Source organism: Monomorium pharaonis, chromosome 10 (genome assembly GCF_013373865.1).
Source record: "Monomorium pharaonis isolate MP-MQ-018 chromosome 10, ASM1337386v2, whole genome shotgun sequence".
NCBI classification, from domain to species: Eukaryota; Metazoa; Arthropoda; class Insecta; order Hymenoptera; family Formicidae; genus Monomorium; species Monomorium pharaonis.
The window spans coordinates 13,804,661-13,822,778 of NC_050476.1; the positions used below are offsets into that span (position 1 = coordinate 13,804,661).

The 18,118-nt window shown below is 32.4% G+C and overlaps 1 protein-coding gene across 4 annotated transcripts in view; it reads left to right on the plus strand.

Annotated features, from left to right (window-relative positions):
• The window catches only part of LOC105831737 (calexcitin-2), a 150,640-nt gene that overhangs the window by 48,963 nt on the left and 83,559 nt on the right, over window positions 1–18,118 (plus strand). For 2 of the 4 annotated variants that reach the window (XM_036293347.1, XM_036293349.1), the window contains 2 exons: window positions 8,914–8,980; window positions 14,739–14,775. In XM_036293347.1, the coding sequence (XP_036149240.1) occupies window positions 8,914–8,980; window positions 14,739–14,775 (104 nt within the window). Of the gene's footprint in view, window positions 1–8,913; window positions 8,981–14,738; window positions 14,776–14,887; window positions 14,925–18,118 lie in introns of those variants that run through there. The other 2 variants (XM_036293348.1, XM_028191274.2) reach the window with 2 other exon arrangements.

Here is an 18,118-nt window from a genome sequence, read left to right on the forward strand (position 1 = left end):
GTTAACTATATAGATTGTAATTCTAAGAAAAATTGAATAGTATACATTTATTATTCTGTTTTTGTTCAGCACATAATGAATTTCGATTTTGTGCATTTTTTGTGCGCAGTAATTGTAGACAAACTGTTATTTTTGAAAACATTATCTTTATAATAATTTTTTTTATTATCAAATAGATCTATCATTCAGGATGTTGTAATGTTGTTTGATTTCTGAGTCAACTACGACGCATCGTTCCGTAATAACATTGATACGAACGTGTTATGTTAAGATTATACAATTTTTGTTGAATAACTGTAACGCAAAAACGATGTATAACAGCTATATCACTTGCGTATAACAAATATTACGTAACAGGTTATTTCCATGTCATATAGCACCTACATATCACAAGAATAACAATGTTAAATTACATGTAACTTCCATGTTATATTGCCGCTATAAAATGTGTTCACTGGGAAGTATCCATATTCAGATAAAGTTTTAATCGTTTAATTGAGATACGATAAAGAACGATAGAATTTTATAAATTTTCTATCAAATTTCTATATGTTTCTATCATTTTCTATCCAACTTTTTAGTTAGTACGCGGCGCCGCCGATAGGCTGGTACACGATTACTCTCTCGTGAGTCAAATGCAGCCGACCCGCTATATAAAGACCACCCGCAACACGATTAAGACAAGCAATAATCAGTTTCTTTCGCTACGAGAGGACGATGTGGAAGACGACTGCCACATTACTTTTATAATTTACTCATTTTAATTAAGTAAATGATTCTGTACAAGAAAAGTAAAACGTTTACATTTTTTGAACTAGATTTACGATAGGTAATCTATACGAAAAATATGATACAGAAAGATAAAAAGTCTATCATAAGTTTCAGATAAGCAATCTAATATTTGCGAACCAAAAACACGATAGAATACGATTAATTTATATAAAACATGACGATAGAAATTGATTAAAAACGATAGGTAATCTATACGAAAAATACGATACAGAAATATAAAAAGCCTATCGTATATTTCAGATAATTAATCTAATATTTACGAACCAAAAACACGATAGAATACGATTAATTTATATAAAACATAACGATAGAAATTGATTAAAACCGATAGGTAACTATATGAAAAATACGATACAGAAATATAGAAAGCCTATCGTATATTTCAAATAACCGATCTAATATTTACGAACCAAAAACACGATTCAATTAGATAGAACTTTTTCTTATCTGATTCTGTCGGATTTTTTGAGCAGGGGATAAAACATCTGATCTCCGCGAGCAATTTCTCCATTCAGTAGAGCAGGCGCGAGGAGAAGACGTATCTCTCTGCGCGGCCGCCTCTTTCGGCGTGTGTTAAGTTTGCCCCCACACATTAAAATTTTGTAGTTCTCTGATATGAGTTCCCGTTTTATTTTGAAGAGATAAAGAGTTCTCTCTTAGAAAAAGAGTTCTATTGGTTAACAGTCGGAAATTAAAATTTAAAAAATGGAGTGCTAACTTCTTATCGAAATTTCCGATCAAACAGTTCTAATTGGCTCAATAGCTTTATTTTGCAATTATTTAGAGTTCTTGAAGCATAAAAAGATTTTTTCATTTATTAAAAAACAATAAAAATTGTTGAAAATTTAATTTTAAGATGCAATAGTTCTGACATGTTTCTATAGTTTTACTTATTTTGAAGAGTTCTCGACGAATAAAATAAATTTAGATAAAAAAATTAAAGAATTATGGACTATTAACGTTTTAAAATCAATTAAAAATGAGATGTATCTGCTTATCATGTCATCCAATCGCTTTGGCTTATAAGACTTTTTACTAAAACTCGTCGAGAATTTTATAACTTACATGTATATACAACTTTAACTGAACAAATTTATTAAAAATAAATAATTAAATTAAAAAATCGAGAATCTCGACGAGACTAGCCGAGATTCTCGGTCTTGTCGAGACTCTCGGCGTAATGGTCTCAGTCTTGATTTGAAAACAGAGTCTCGGTATCGTCCGAAACACTAACGTAAATAAAATACCATAGAGTCACATATATACATGTTTTTATATTCATATTGGTAATAAATGTCATTTATGATAAGAACTTTTGTTTTATCATAACACATTTGTATTAAATTCATATAGAAAAACAACTTTCATTATTACTAAATATTATAAAATATATAAAATGCAGAAGATTAGTTAACAAACATCATTTGTAATAGATATGATAACATAAGATATAACTCGGTCTATGTAAAATTTTGCAAGTGCGATATTGTGCGAAATATGTGATTCAAAATCACCATTGAAAATAATAACCAAAATTTTCTACCATTTTCTATCTGTCATTTTAAGCAGGGTGTAGTTTGGTAGATATATTTTATTTTAAATAGCTAGCCTTTAGCAATGAGAAACAGAAAACTTAAAAATGACAGATAAATTTGAACTAATTGTTGACATTTAGTTGACATTTCTAAATAATTTTTTTGTATTAATTAAAAGTTAAAAGGTGGCGCTATCTTACAAGTCGTACATTTCAAAATTATTGGCTTACAGCCTACATATAATTCTGATTCCCAATATCATTATTTAACATACTGCTATATCCTTCACTGAAGACATATGCAACAAGGAAGGAAGTAATTTCAACGATTTTCATGCCCATATTCAAATACTCTTCAAATAGAGTTTAAACTGTCATTAATTTTGGTTGTCCGCCTAAACACCTTGTCACAAAGTCATTATTTCATATATATATATACACTGAGAAAAATGTCCGCGCAGGTTCGCGTGTGGTTCGCGCAGGAGTATCCTGCACCACACCGTTTTACTGCTTGCGCTGAATGTTATGTCCACTCTGACTTTCTTAGTCGTCATTGTGCGCATTCTGAGCGGCGTCCCTCCTTAAAATTAATATAATGCTACTATTGATTAAGACAGGTTTTCAAAAATAAATTTTTTGGCCCCAACAACTCACCATCACGTAGCAATAGGTAGTGAAACCTTAACGCAAATTCTTTATGCGCACGGGTTCGTAATACACAACAATCTTCTTATGTCATGGATATCTAGTTTCCTTTAATTTAAGAGGCTGTTCGAATTATTATAGTAGAATTGTCTATAGAGAAATTTATATTCGATTATAGATGATGCATTTACTCTTTTGTAAAAGAATACGTTTTTAAAGGTGAATATATTTAATATTGTATAATAATTTTTGCTTAAAAGAAATGGTTAAACGATAGTTCCATACATTCCCCGCTTATAAGTAGAATATTTTTTTTAATGTACATATATAATGTTACAAGAATTCCGTCGCTCCCAATTGTATTATGCCGTAAAGTTCTCTCATTAATCATGGACAAATGCGCATATACAAACTTGATAAAAATATTAAACAAACGTCATAAGAATTTCGGCGCAATCTACTCGATAGAAAAATGCATTTTGTTCGTGCGTTTGATCGATACGTTGAAACAGTACTAACATGACCAAATAATTGGATAATTTTGATTTTAATAATACATGCGTGCAACACGAAATAGGGGAGAAATATTTACGTACAAAGACACATATAAAATTAGTCAGTTCCTGCCTAAATATAGTCAGAGATGTTGCAGCTTTTATTGGCTCTCACTCACAAACATTAAATTTTCATTAATCATTATTGACCGCATAGTAACATTTAAACAACCTGGTACACCGCAAGTCACTCTTTTTATCCGTTTAACTTTCCGCAAACGTGAATAAAAGTCGTGCCCAGAACTAGGCGGAGTTAATTTTACTTTGAATTACCCTGAACGATTTATTAGAAAAAATATATAATTTTTTTTTATAAAAAACAAAAATTGGTTAACTTCTGATTAACTGAAAATCGAAATTATTTTTAAATTGCCTGGATATATTTAAAAAAAAATACAGTACTGAGGTTAATTTAAACCACATGGCAAAAGATTAAACTTAAAATTGAAGTCTTTGAGAAGCCATTAAATTTATTCTAATTAATTCACACTAACACAAAAAGTTACCAAACAATTCCCAAATGAAAAATAAACATTGCAAAGGAAACATTTACACACTACATATTTCTATGGATTTTCTTTAATAATCCCGCACTCACAGACACACTTGAAATTAAACAAACAGTCCTAGCGTATCTGTTATTACGGTATGAAAATGACAAGTGTGATATATGTTGCAGAATGCGGAGAGAGTGATTTAATTAAATATTAAAAGCCATCCGTGATACAAGTAGGCCATTCGTTATGCGATCACTTTCTGATTCAATAGGGAACTACTCATGTTCTATCATTGTTCTATAAATATCTTCTTTTACGCATTATTAACTCGAAATATTGCATTTTCCAAATTCTGTAATGTAAAATATTTTAATTAAAAAATGTTTAAATATTAATAAAACAATTGCGTAAAATTTGTAATGTATCCAACATCGTTAAAAGTCAAAGGTCAATGATATCATTATATCCGATATTCTAAAACAGCATTGCATACATAGAAAAAAAAAGAACGTTCATGGCTTAATATCTAAAATTGCTAAAATATCTTTATTTTTAAAAGTTAACAAAATGTTAATGTGTAAGACCGCATTGCATTAACAGACATAACTTGCATAAAGAAATTTTATATAGTTTTATCAAAAAATATGTATTTTTATTATTCTCAATAATAATTTTCATGAAAAGAAAAATATTGGACAAAAAATAACTATTGATAACTTTAAATAAAGAATTAAAGTTTTTAATACTATTACTATCAAAACAATTATCTATTGTATTCTATAATTACTACCATAACATTAAAATAAAAATAACTGTCGCTGAAACTTAAAATTAGTAATTTTTTGTTTCTGTACATGAAATAGTGATTGCATAGAATGTATTAGTATTAATTTATACCAATTTTGTTCTGCATTTTATTTACCATGTATAAATATTATATGTTCTTATTATAACGATATTGATTATCTTCCTCCATCTCCCTATCTCTGAAAAAAAAACGTGATTTATAATAAGTGCGCGTCGTGGCTTTACAGCTCCGCTTTCTCTCGAATTCCTGCGAAGTGAAATTGAGATGTGGCTTCTATTTATATTTCTTTATTACTGACGTACATATTTCACGTTTACCTTATAATCTAGATAACAGCCGTGAAAAGATTGAATATTTGCGTATTTCTCTCAGAAATATCAGCGATCAAAAGAAAGTGCTGGATGCGACATTGCTGTAGTGAAATTCATTACCGTCGGTATGCATATCGAAATGTGACTGACACTACAGGGAAGCAAGGAATAAAGATAGTAACAAAGAAACATAAAAATTTTGCAATTTTTGCATTATTGACATAAAAATGACATGATAATTCTAACGAATTCAATTTTGAAGCAAAGAATGTTGTAGCAAAGTGTAATAAATGAAAAATGCAAATTGAATCGCAATATTATAATGTTTTTACAATTTTGCGTTAAGGAAAAAGATAAAAAACTTTATTTATAAGGTTTTATATAATTGATATTTATAAAGAAAGTAATTTTATAGAAACATTTTGGAATTAGGTTCTATAACAGTAATTTTAATGATTTATCATTGAGTCGTTTTTATTTGAGGTAAATTTTTATCAATGTTTAATAAACTGACTCAATGCATTTCTACACAACGCGGAATGCTAATAATATTATCTCATCATTATTGATCCAACGACTTTGTAAATTTAAAATCCAACTAACATGAAAAATTCTTGAAAAGGTACTTTCCATAGAACATTTGATTTAAAATATTTGTTTATGATAATTGTGGTTAATATATAAGCATTCCTGAATTTCATCTTTTTTTTTTTGATTGTACAGTTTTCTTTTCTAGATTAGTATTGAGAGTTTCTATGCCTAAAAAAAGATGAAGTTAATCAAATCAATCGAAACGTTGTCACCTAATTGGTTTTCTTAACTTTGTGAATGGCTGTTATCGCAGAGTTAGCAAATAATAATTTGTAAATGGGTATAATTGCAATTTATTTTTATAAAGTAAAAAGTAAAAAACTAAATAGCATGCACAAAAGACGTCTGTGATATCTAGTTATAATAATTTAAATGTACCACATACAAATAAAATATAAGGATTTTGTAGAACTATTATATTTATAAGAAGAAATGAAATAACATTTTGGTATTAAAAAACAATGTTTTTCCTTGCCATTTTTGTGTAAAAATATAAAATGCTTATGAATTAAGGGAAAGCGGGTAAGGTGGTGATACAAATTCGATGTCTTTTTATACTGATTGACCGATAAATAATTTTACCAGAAATGAACAACACTTTACATGTAACAAACCCATAAATACCGATAAGTTATAAGTTTTTTCTCTCATCCCACTATACACATCAAATTTACTCACGCATCAAGTGATTTATAAATCTATTGATTTATCACATATTAATCACTATTGAGTAATTTATTCCGCGGCTTATTTTTATTAAAAAAAAATTTAGATTACAGTAATTACAGATTACGTAATTATTGTAATTGAAATCAGAAAATTGTTGTCTTTTACGAAATGTATCACGTATCAATACTTTTACAAATTTACACACACTTATACGGGAACAAATTTATCTATTCGTTGTTATTAATTAATTACTACCGGTTAATTATTGAGCGACCAAAAATTATTCGAAGAAAACGCATTTACATAACGCACGTAACCCGACGTGAAGACTCAATGTCAACAGAACAAAAGGTTAACGTTTCTTGAAGAGCATTAAGTGTAAATCTGCAATATCTCGATAACTGCAATCGATAAATCAATCACTCTGATACCATACAAAGTATATCAATTAATCGGCATGCACAAGCAATGTAATGCCGACAATTTATTATTGATATTTAATCTTAAAAATCATAAAATACGCGAGATCGCAGTTCTTGCAATCCATGTTGTGTGTATGTCTCTCTCTCTCTCTCTCTCTCTCTCTCTCTCTCTCTCTCTCTCTCTCTCTCTCTCTCTCTCTCTCTCTCCGCGCGCGCGCGAGTGTGGGTGTATGTTTGTGTTTAATGTACCTAATCTGCAGATTTTCTATCTTTTTTCATCTGAAAATCTTAAATTTTGTTCCTTGACTTATTAATTTATATTATTCTGCCACTTTGTTTGGTAGATTTACATATAAAACTAATTTAAATCCTTTTCTTTAAGATTAGATTATACTGTCAAATCTAAATGACATTTACAGAATTCATCAATTTGGTATCTGAAAAATACTTTAATTAAAAAAAACTTATTAAAAACTTATTTAAGTGTATATGAATATGAATACCTTGAATATGAATAAAATAATAATTTAGAAAATTCGTGTCTATTGTCTAGACACTCTAGATTATCTAAAGAATCGTGCATGAACCTCCTTAATATACTTCCATGAATTTATTATCATTTCACATTTATCTTTCTTCGTTACGTTTTTTATAAAAAATATTATGTAGAGAGAATCTTTTTTAGAATTACATAATATTTTATACAAATAAAGAACATGTTAAAAGAGAAGAAAAGAAAAATGTAAACTGTTATGTCAATTTTGGAGCCTAATTTTTATAATTATTTTTAGTTACGTTGCGAAAACATTAATTATTACAAAATATAAAACAATTATAATAACTGTTATACCATAATAAAAAACACTATCTAATTTATATTTATGTTTTCAAAGTTTTATTACATTGAAAAACAGCAGTAGGATAACATAAATTTTGAAAAATTTTATTAATTTTTAATAAAATGTCATTAAATTTAGTAAATAATAAATAATTTTATTTGTTATTTATTAAAACTTCTGATAAACAGCACATTGTGAATTTTTTTATTAAATTAATTAGCAAGTACCCATCTACATTACGAAAGTCCGATTAGGTCGTTAGAAAGATGCATCTCCTTTAAAAGAAAATCGGGGTCGTTTATCGAGACATAATCGACAATTATCGAGTGTCTTTAAATAGATAGATCCAAAAATAAAAAAGAAGGAACTGTGTAACACGACGCGCGTCGTTTATACATCGCGACACGCTTTAATAAGTACACACTCTAATAAGTAACTAATGTTAGACAACTTCAATTACCGATGTAATATAAATTAGCGATATGTGCTTCAATAGATGTTGGGATTGCACTAATAAGAAAAAGATATCCACTTAAAATCGATAGATTATTATACAAAGTATGGCACCGCTGGGGAACACCATAATCATTTCAAATAGGAAACGAGAAAGCTTTTTAATTGTTTCGCAGTTTTCATTGTTTAAGAGTATCGTCTTTTTATTGAATCAATTAAGCTATGTAATTAATAACAACTAAAAGTATCACACACGCATTAAACACATTTTGTTGTTAAACAGAAAATTATAAGATTAGTCTTTTATTAATTTGGTCATTAATTAAAATTAATCTAAATAATTACTTGTGTAACGCGTGTTATAAAAGTTTTTATGACATTCTTAAATATTTCAAAATACAATAAAAAATGAATGTGAGATATATATATATATATAATTGTACGGAAAATGTGTGTTAAAAACGAATTAATTTATTAAGATATTAATAAATTTTATTAAGATAAAATTTCTAATATAAGACAATTTCAATTTTGCCGATTAAAAAACATAAAAATACATGAAACCATCGTCACATTTTTATAATGACGTTGCGAATATCAGGTCAAATTAATGTAAATGGTCTGGTACACATACACATACACATGCAAATGAGACACGCGCGTGCACACGATTACTTTTTACTCTCGAGATAAAAGAAAAGTCGGTCGCTTGAGACAATCGACCCTGATCGTCATTCGATCGCGAACAAATATTAACACTTTGCATACAATCTAATGTTCCTTTCTCTTTTCTTATAGGGTCCAAAGATGCCGTTATCAGAGTTCCGCAAGAAAAAATTACTTTTCGTTTTCAACGCTTTCTTTGGTAAGTACATTGCCGCCCATTTGAATTAAAGTGCACAATAGTAATTTCAACTGGATTTCAGTTTGCATTAATAGCCATATTTTTTTATCGATAAAGATCATGCTATCATTTTACTGAATTAATTTCACAAAAAATGAACAAAATTCTTTTCAATATTTATAATAGAAAATTAATCCTAAGACAGTAAACCTATTTTTTTTAACTAAAACGTCACATCGGGTTATAAATGTATTCCATTCCTTCCAAAATATTCTGCATTGAACAGATAGACTGAAATTAATATTGTGCTATATGAATCTTTTCGTTGTTTTATGACAAAGATAATGGTATCCACAATAATAGTAATTAACATTAAATGCATTAAAAATAAATTTAAACAAAATAAAGTTTGAAAATATGGTAAAAATAGGTTTCCTTAAATCTATCGTATTCCTATTAATTTTTAACGAATTAAAAAAAAACAACAGTTTTTGAAAGGTAAAAGATAGAATCGGGATAAAATGGATTTTGCGTATTGTTTGAAAAATACAATTACACTGGCGCAAAAAAAAACGAAATAAAAGTTTGGGTCAAATTTTTAGGCAATCTTCAAAGTGATGCAACTTTTCGAAAAATCATCCAAATTACATGACATTTTTTTTTTAATTAAAGGACAAAAACTCGATTTTAAGAATCCCTAGGCGAAAGTGATTTGATTTGTTAAGCGTGACTTTTTTATATCGCATGAAAACCCCAAACATGTTTCTTTTCATTGAAAAAAGTAAAAGTTGGTTTTCTACAAGTTTCTCGTTAAAATCTTGCTAATATTAATCCGGATTCATAAAGTTTTTTTTTTTCTAAGCAATTTTTTAAAAAGAACATGTCAATACAATGTTTTTGTTGATTATACACGAGTTTAAAATTTGCACTGCATTTTAGGGTACTTTAGCGAATAAATACACTATTTTTTGGATACTATAAAACGGTATCAGTATAATATTGCACATTGATTTTATTGTTATTTAACTCAATCGTACCGCCGTTATCAGAGTGACCTAATGTGTACCACGTGGAGGTTGACGATCGGATTTTGCACATCATATATGGTTTTGAAATTCATCGGTGGAAATTTGCACTTACTGAATATAGCGGATAGGTGACGCATCAATTTTATTGAAATCAACAGAAGGTTCGCCATTTTAGCAGACTGCTCAGATCACACATAAGTATACACATATACTCATATATAAAAAATTCGAGTTTTATTTAAAAAATCGGCCCTTTTTATATGATGTGTAAAATTCGATCGTCAATTTCCACGTGGTATACATTAAGTCACTCTGATGACGGCGATATAATTGAGTTAAACAATAAAATTAATCAATTGATAGTAAAAAATGGCTATAGAGCCTGCCGCAGATGTCAGCGCGTAACAAAATTTCAATAGATAAACTTAGATAGTCATATCCTTTATTAGAATCAGACGTTTCGATCGCTATATAAAATTAATATGCAATTGATATCATGATATGCAATCATATTGATACCGTTTCAAAGTATCCAAAGAATACTGTATTTATTCGCTAAAATACCCTAAAATGCAGTGCAAATTTCAAACTTGTGTATAATCAACAAAAAACATCGTATCGACATGTTTTTTTCTTTTAAATTGCTTAGAAAAGAATAAACTTTAAAAATCTAGATTAATATTAGCAAGATTTTACCGAGAAACTTGTGAAAAATAATAACAAACTTTTACTTTTTTCAAAATAATAAAAAAAACATGTTTGGTTTTCATGCGATACAAAAGGGTCACTTAACAAATCAAACTTTCGCTTAGGGTTCTTAAAGTAAAGTCTTTGCTCTTTAATTTAAGAAAAAATTCATGTAATTTGTTTGGTTTTTGGCAATTTGGTTGCATCACTTTAAAGGTTGCCTAAAATTTCGGTCAAAATTTTTGTTTTATTTTTTTGCGCCAATGTATTATGGCAAATAAAAGTTAAAAAAACAAAAACTTAAAAAAATAAAAAAATAAAAGACACAATAAATTTTTTTTATTTTGTTATAAAATTGTAAAAAATGTTGGTAATAATGTAGTTATACGAAGCCACCCCCGATTCAATGTCCTTCACATCAATATCATCATACCTGAGTAATTTTGTGAAGGTTTTAAGCAGTACTTAACATTTATTAAAAAGTTGTTAACACGTAAAGTTTTCACATTAAACATTGTATTTTTATATATAAATAATTTAAGGAAACCTTAACAAAAGAAAACCCAGAAAGCCCTAATGACTTTGACATATGTTGTCATTCTCTTGAGTGATATTCAAGAGATTTTTGCCGGCGCTCATCGTTCGTTAAAAAGTTATAAACAAAAAAGGAAAAATGTATCCAGTATAATAATAAATTCATTATTAAAATAAAGCTCGCATTTTTACGTGCTTTAAAACAAAAAAATCTATAAATTTATTATTATTCTAATTTTTTATGCAAAGTCGCAAACCCATGTGATGCAGAGCACGCGTGGGCGGGGGTGCAAGGGGAGGGCCTTGCGGAGAGCATTAATTTTTATAAAGCACGCATAAATTAATAGATTTTCTTATTTTAAAGCACGCAAAGATGCGTGCTTTATAAAAATTAATGCAGGAATGTAGGAGAAGGGCTTTGCCACGCGTTCTTTGCACTACACGAATTTGCGACTTTGTATAAAAGATTAGGATAATAACAAATTAATAAATTTTCTTATTTTAAAGCACGCAAAAATGCGTGTTTCGTTTCAATAATTAATTTTACTCATTGTCGTCCTTTTTTATTTAGATTTACCTATATTTCTTTATAAGGTTTAAATTAGAACAATAATAATTATTAGGTTTAGATTAGGATAATAATAAATTAATAGATTTTCTTATTTTAAAGCACGCAAAATTGCGTGTTTAATAATGAATTTATTATTGTACTGGATACATTTTTATTTTCTTGTTTATAACTTTTTAACGAACAATAAGCGCCGGCTAAAATCTCTTGAACATCATTTAGAAGGGTGACCTTGCCAACGTCTATGTCAAGGTCAAGATAATTGGGATCCCCTTCTGTTAAGGTTTGCCCAAAATATTTATATATAAAATTTAAATGTTTAATGGAAAAACTTTCCGTGTTAATAACTTTTTAATAAATGCCGGACGCGATCTAAAATCTTCACAACATTACTCAGAATAATGACCTTGATAACATATGTGAAGGACAGTGAAAGCGGCTTCGTATAATTGCATAATTACCAAAATCTTTATTTTTTAAATACAGAATACATTATTAAAGTAAAAAAATTACGGCTTAACTTTCGAATAGTCCTAATCACCGATTTTGATAAAATTTATATTTATGAATAATAATTTATAAATATTAAGTAAACGTTAAATAAACGTTTTATAAATATTTTTTCTAATTCATTATTTTAAATAAATAATTAATATAAAAGAAATGTTTAATAAATATTAAATAAATATTATTTGTACAATAAACGCTAATAATGTACAAGTAATTAAAAATGAATTTTTAAAAACGTTTAAAAAGTATGGTGTGCTCATTGGGGCGTAGGGTTTTTGAAGTCAAGCAACATTGACGGTGATTCATGATTGGATGGGTGACCGTTTTCCTGATCGCAGAAGTTAAGCAATGCCAAATGCGACTATGGTAAGATAACTGTATTTATTGAGAGGCAGAGGCAAGTGCGGAAGGAGAGGCGAGCCAGAGGAATTTCGCCGACTCAGCTAGCGACGGCCGAAAGCCAAGGACCGCCGGAGGGGCTATGCGAGCGGGCGAAACGCGAGCGAACTGAACACCGGGAAAGCTGAGGCCATCGTATGGAAAATCGGCGCCCCAGCTGCTAATCGAACGGCGGGCACGCCGGAGACGACGGTATGGAGCCTGAGGCCGTAAAATCGCCCCCGCGGAAGGCGAGATCCTTTCGCGAGAAACGGAGGGCGGAGAGGGCCGCCGAAGGGCGCCGGAAGATCGGATCCTGCTCGCCCTGCTGTGATTGGGGCCACGCGATGCGCGGCGTCGATCGCGGATCGGCCGCAATCCCTCGTGCTTCTGTGCGTACTTGTGATCGGGGCGAACGTGCTCAGCACTTGCGATATTATTCAGTTCGAGCATACTATCGATTTCGGTGATCGAGCCTGTCCCAGGATTAAAAGAAAGAGCCTGGTGCCCTGAAGACAGTTGTTGGTGACGGAGGAGAGGACGACAGCCGGGAGAACGTTATCGGTGAGGTGACCCGTATTTCTCGCGTCGACCACGTTTTGTAAAACCACTGGTCGACGAGCCGCCCGTTCTCGTTCTGCGTCCGACATAGGTTTGTGTTAGTGTTGCGTCAGCTGCAGGACGGACTCGCGATTTTGGCGTTGTCGGACTCAAGCGAGAGGGGTTGTGCCGCGTCGGATATCGTGGCCGAGGAGGAGAGCGGATTCCGTTAACGGTTCCCCCGGAAAGTAGCGACTGCATGCGCCGCAAAGCCCGTGCGAGTCGCGTACCGCCGCGTGGAAAAAATAGTCCCCGCGGATATCGCGTCGCGCAAGTAATTTCGTGTTGAACTCGGTTTCGAGAAAGGCGAGCATTGCGGGCCGGATATCGAGTTCGCAGTCTATTGTTGCCGGGATTGTCGCGCCCGTCCGAATCAAGGTGTATTGCGCGAGAAGAAGGTCGTGCCCGCACGCCGTGGGATTATCGTAATCGTTGAACCGGAACTCACGTGTGCGAGTGTCGTTTAGAGCGTGCGACTATCGTTCGTGTTCTGTAAGTTACTTTTTCATTCATTTTTCTTTTATTTAATAAACGTTATTTTTGTTATTTTATTCGCCTGGCCAGCATTTGATTTTCTATCACGTTCCGCACTCTCGTGTGGCGTATGTCCCTTTCCTAGCCCCTCTGCCGTTAGGTGAGCTAGTCGTTTCTCGCGCGCGGATTAAAGCTGTTTCTGGCGAATTTCGCGAATTGACGTGCCGTCCAGCACGTCTGGTCGTGCCTAATCCGGTCGCTCGTGCGCAGCCGAGCTTCGCGCGCAGAAAATTGGGCACGCGGGCCGTTCCGGTCCGTGATATTTCATCGTCGGGTCTTCTGTCAGTCTCTCTTTTTTGCTCGCGGCTTTTCCCCGCGTGGAGGAAAAAGTCGTGACAATATATAACGTGAATATGTGTGTAATTTTTTGCGGTAACAATAAGTTATTAACAAAGAACAATTAAAATTGGTATTTTTAAAAAAAGATTATACTGAAATAAAAATGACAATAACTCAGTAAATACTAAATATATTTAATATAATTGCTGTAAAACATAAATATAACACAAAAACAACTATGTATATGTTATATGGTATTACTTCTTTGTTGTATTCGATGTTTGCTAGGAATCTTTGAAAACTCTAATTTATTTAATGTTTATGAAGTCATTTTCAAATCTATAATGATAATTGGAAATTTTTTAATGATATGTCCAATGACAGACTAATATCTAGTATCTAAAGAAATGTTGAAATATATTTAATTTTAATAAAATTTTACACATTTTGTAAATTTTGACTTTAAATTTGCAATTAGTTACCTGAAAAATTCCCATACCAAAATACAACAAAATAGGTTTAACAGAATAACTTATGCAACAAAATTAATCAAACCTTTATTAGTTTCATGTTTTTTTGTATTTGACAGCTATTGTTTTTTTTCCATATCTCAGAACATTTTAACGTTCCTTTTAACGGACTTCACGTATTTTGCTTACAGTGCTTAATGGACGAAAGGCTCGTGGACGCATTTCAATGTACGTGTTTTTATGATTTTATCACATAACGTAAAAATGCTTCGTACAAAACAGAGTCAGAGTAAAGGAACGAAACACCGCAAACATATGCGTACAAGAGCGTATATATATACATGAGTGCACGTGAATGGATAGCGCGTATATGCATTGTACGTGAGTCACATAGTGCGCTACACCTAGCACGAATCGCGGAGGTCACAGGCGTGCATACGCTTGGCAGCCCTCATTAGCCCCTCGTTTTCTTCTCCTCTTTGAACACCGCTGATTAGTCGCTAAACATATCCCACGAACGCTTCTGACAGTGATTGTGACAAGCGCCAAGTTTTTGTAGTAAAATATTTATTTGTATTAAAATATTTATTTGTAATATTTGTACAAATAAGTATTTGTAAAAGCAGATGTTCTAATTCGTATGAACAATCATTTTCATAGTTGGCGCATTTTTTTTATATCATTACTTTTGTAGAGAAAATATGTTTTTAGTTCTTTTTGGGGAAAAAATAATTTTATTAAAATTTGTAGTGCCAAATTAAAATTATTTTGCACAAGAATAAGTTTTTGAGGGCGTTTTTTGCGCGCGTATACTTGATGCTTTTTTATACCTTTTTTTAATAAGATCATTTTGTTATGTATCTTCTTACGTGTCTTTGATATTACTAATATGACTACTTTCACTTTATTTACATTACTAGCTGTACCCGGCCACGCGTTGCTGTGGCTCAGCCTGGTTTTTTTTTTGTAAGTTTAGATTAAGCGCAGGTTTCTAATATTGTTTCTCGCGCGTGTATAAGAAAGAAACACTCTTTGCAAACCCAAACATCTCTTTATTTGTTAACCAAAATATCAATAAGATTACTCCGAATAGTAATACAGCTCTAATTAAAATCCTCGGATAAAATCATGCACTTGTTTTGCAAATATTCGTTGCTACCGTCCATCGATACTTCCGCACGGATGTTTCCTGGTGCCTGGCTTTATACGCTTCTTTCTTCGGGATCAGGGGAGAATTGTCTTTCGTTAATTTTCCAATGCTTGTGGGTATACAATATTTTTTGTTGTTCCCTTGTCTGTGCAGATATGGAGATTTTCTGGTTTGCCGACTCTTGAACACGCAACATATAATTGTCCATGTGAGAAACAATCCTTTTCTAAATCTAAACCGCACAATTCTAAAGTTTGGACCTGTGCTTTGTTAATGGTGATTGCAAACGCCAATCTAATTGGATATTGCATTCTCTTAAATTGAAATAGCATATCCGTTGGAATCATAAGAATGCGAGGAATGAGGACATCTTCACCTTTGAAAGGTCCTGTTATGATTGTTGCTTCTACGATGTTGCTCATTAATTTTTTTACTGCCAATTGCGTGCCGTTGCACAGCTTTGGCTGGTTGATATTTTGCAACATGATAATTGGCACCCCGATTTTTAATTGCAGTTCATGCGGGGGCATCCCTGGCAGATCAAGTAAATTCAAAAATTCTGTTGGATAATTAACCACTTCTTCTGTTTCCACAACTGTGTCAAAAGACTTACATATGACTATGTCACTTTGAATCTTAGACTGAATAATATTATTAAGTTCGTTCACTTCTTTGTTTTTTGCCGTAAAAATTGTTCGTTCACTCAGCCAATCGTGATTTTTATAATTGATTTGAATATTCGGAAATACTTTTTCAACCAATTCTTCTCTTAACGTCACTAAATTGCAGAAGTTATTAGGCAATGTAATTCATTCTGTTGTCTGATCAACCGGCACCTTTCCGTTCCCAATTTCAAGCAATTGTTGTGAAAATATCTCAGCTGTTCGATCGTTTTGCAGCTGCATATTTGTTGTTAATTTTAACGTCTTTACGTATCGCCACAAAGTAGAGTATTTCAGGCAAGCATTTATTTTGTCCGCTGATGTCGATCTAGGAATTACAGGTAATGTTTGCCTAAAATCTCCTGCAAGCAATATTATTGCGTTCCCAAATGGTCTATTATTTCCTCGCAAATCTTGCAATGATCGGTCAAGAGTCTCTAACAATTTTTTGTGCGCCATTGTGCATTCATCCCAAACAATAAGTTTGCATTTCTGCAATACTTTTCCCATGCCTGATGCTCTTGTAATGTTGCACGTAGGAAATTCAATGAGTTGCATGTTTAATGGCAATTTCAAAGTGGAATGAGCAGTTCTTCCACCTGGTAGCAATGTCACTGCTATTCCGGACGACGCAAGAGCTATGGCTGTATCATTTTGGGATTTAATTGCTGCCAAAATCAATTTTAACAGAAACGTTTGTCTTGTTCCTCCTGGCGCATCTAAAATGAAGATTGCTCCTACTCCGTTATTGACAGTTTGCATTATCTTATCGTAAATATCTTTTTGCTCAGTCAATATTATTGCAAACAATGCACAAATTTGATTTAGATGTGACGTTTGGCATGCGTCATTTATGCATAAATCCCAGTGTTGGTCATTCTCCAATAAATTGAGTGCTTGACATGTGGGTAAGTGACATGTGTTACGCCGTTTACAATTCTCAATTGCTGGAAAGACGTTGGACCATGCACATTTATCAACAGCATGCGAAGAAAAAAGCATTTATCTTGTTTGGGATGCACAGTGTAGAGTCTGCGTATCGTATTTTCTTTGAATATGCCAGGTTATCCATTGACTCGCTCTCCACGTTTGCGTCGTTCAAATAATTTTTTTTGCATTCCATGTACAGGGTGTCCCAACGCACATGGACCAATACTCGTAAAAAGGTAGAAGGGATCGAGATGAACATAAAGATCCAATATTGTCTTGGGTTAGGTATGCAAATAATCAAGATATTAATTTTTTAAATTGTGCAAATAAGAGCGCGCCGTAGGAAGAGCCGAGCCGCTCGAGCCGTAGCGCGGCCCACTGTGTCAAGCATTGGCTGCCGGTGGCGGAGGGAAGGAGGAGAAGCGGTGCCGATGCCTGTGCTTCGCCGCTCTCACGTCCCGAGAGTTGATGTGACGATTTCACAATAGTGTTACGCTTCTTCATATATGCGCTCTTGCACTCGCCAGCTCTACAAACTCTGTACACAATTGCGCACTCCCGTGCGCACGAAATAGAACAGCACGCTTTCTTAAAAAAACGGAATTTATTCAAAGCACTCTGATACACGAGCTTGACAGCTCGAGAACAGACATAAACAACAATACGACAACGCTCTTCCCCATAGCAACCAGCTGACTCGCGCGGCCGGGCGACGCGTGCAGTACGCGTGCAACAATAGATTAGGCGCGATGCGTCTTCTACGATAATTATGTTTAGAGATTAACGTTCAACATCACGTATTGTCAATACAACGAAGGGTTTTATTTCA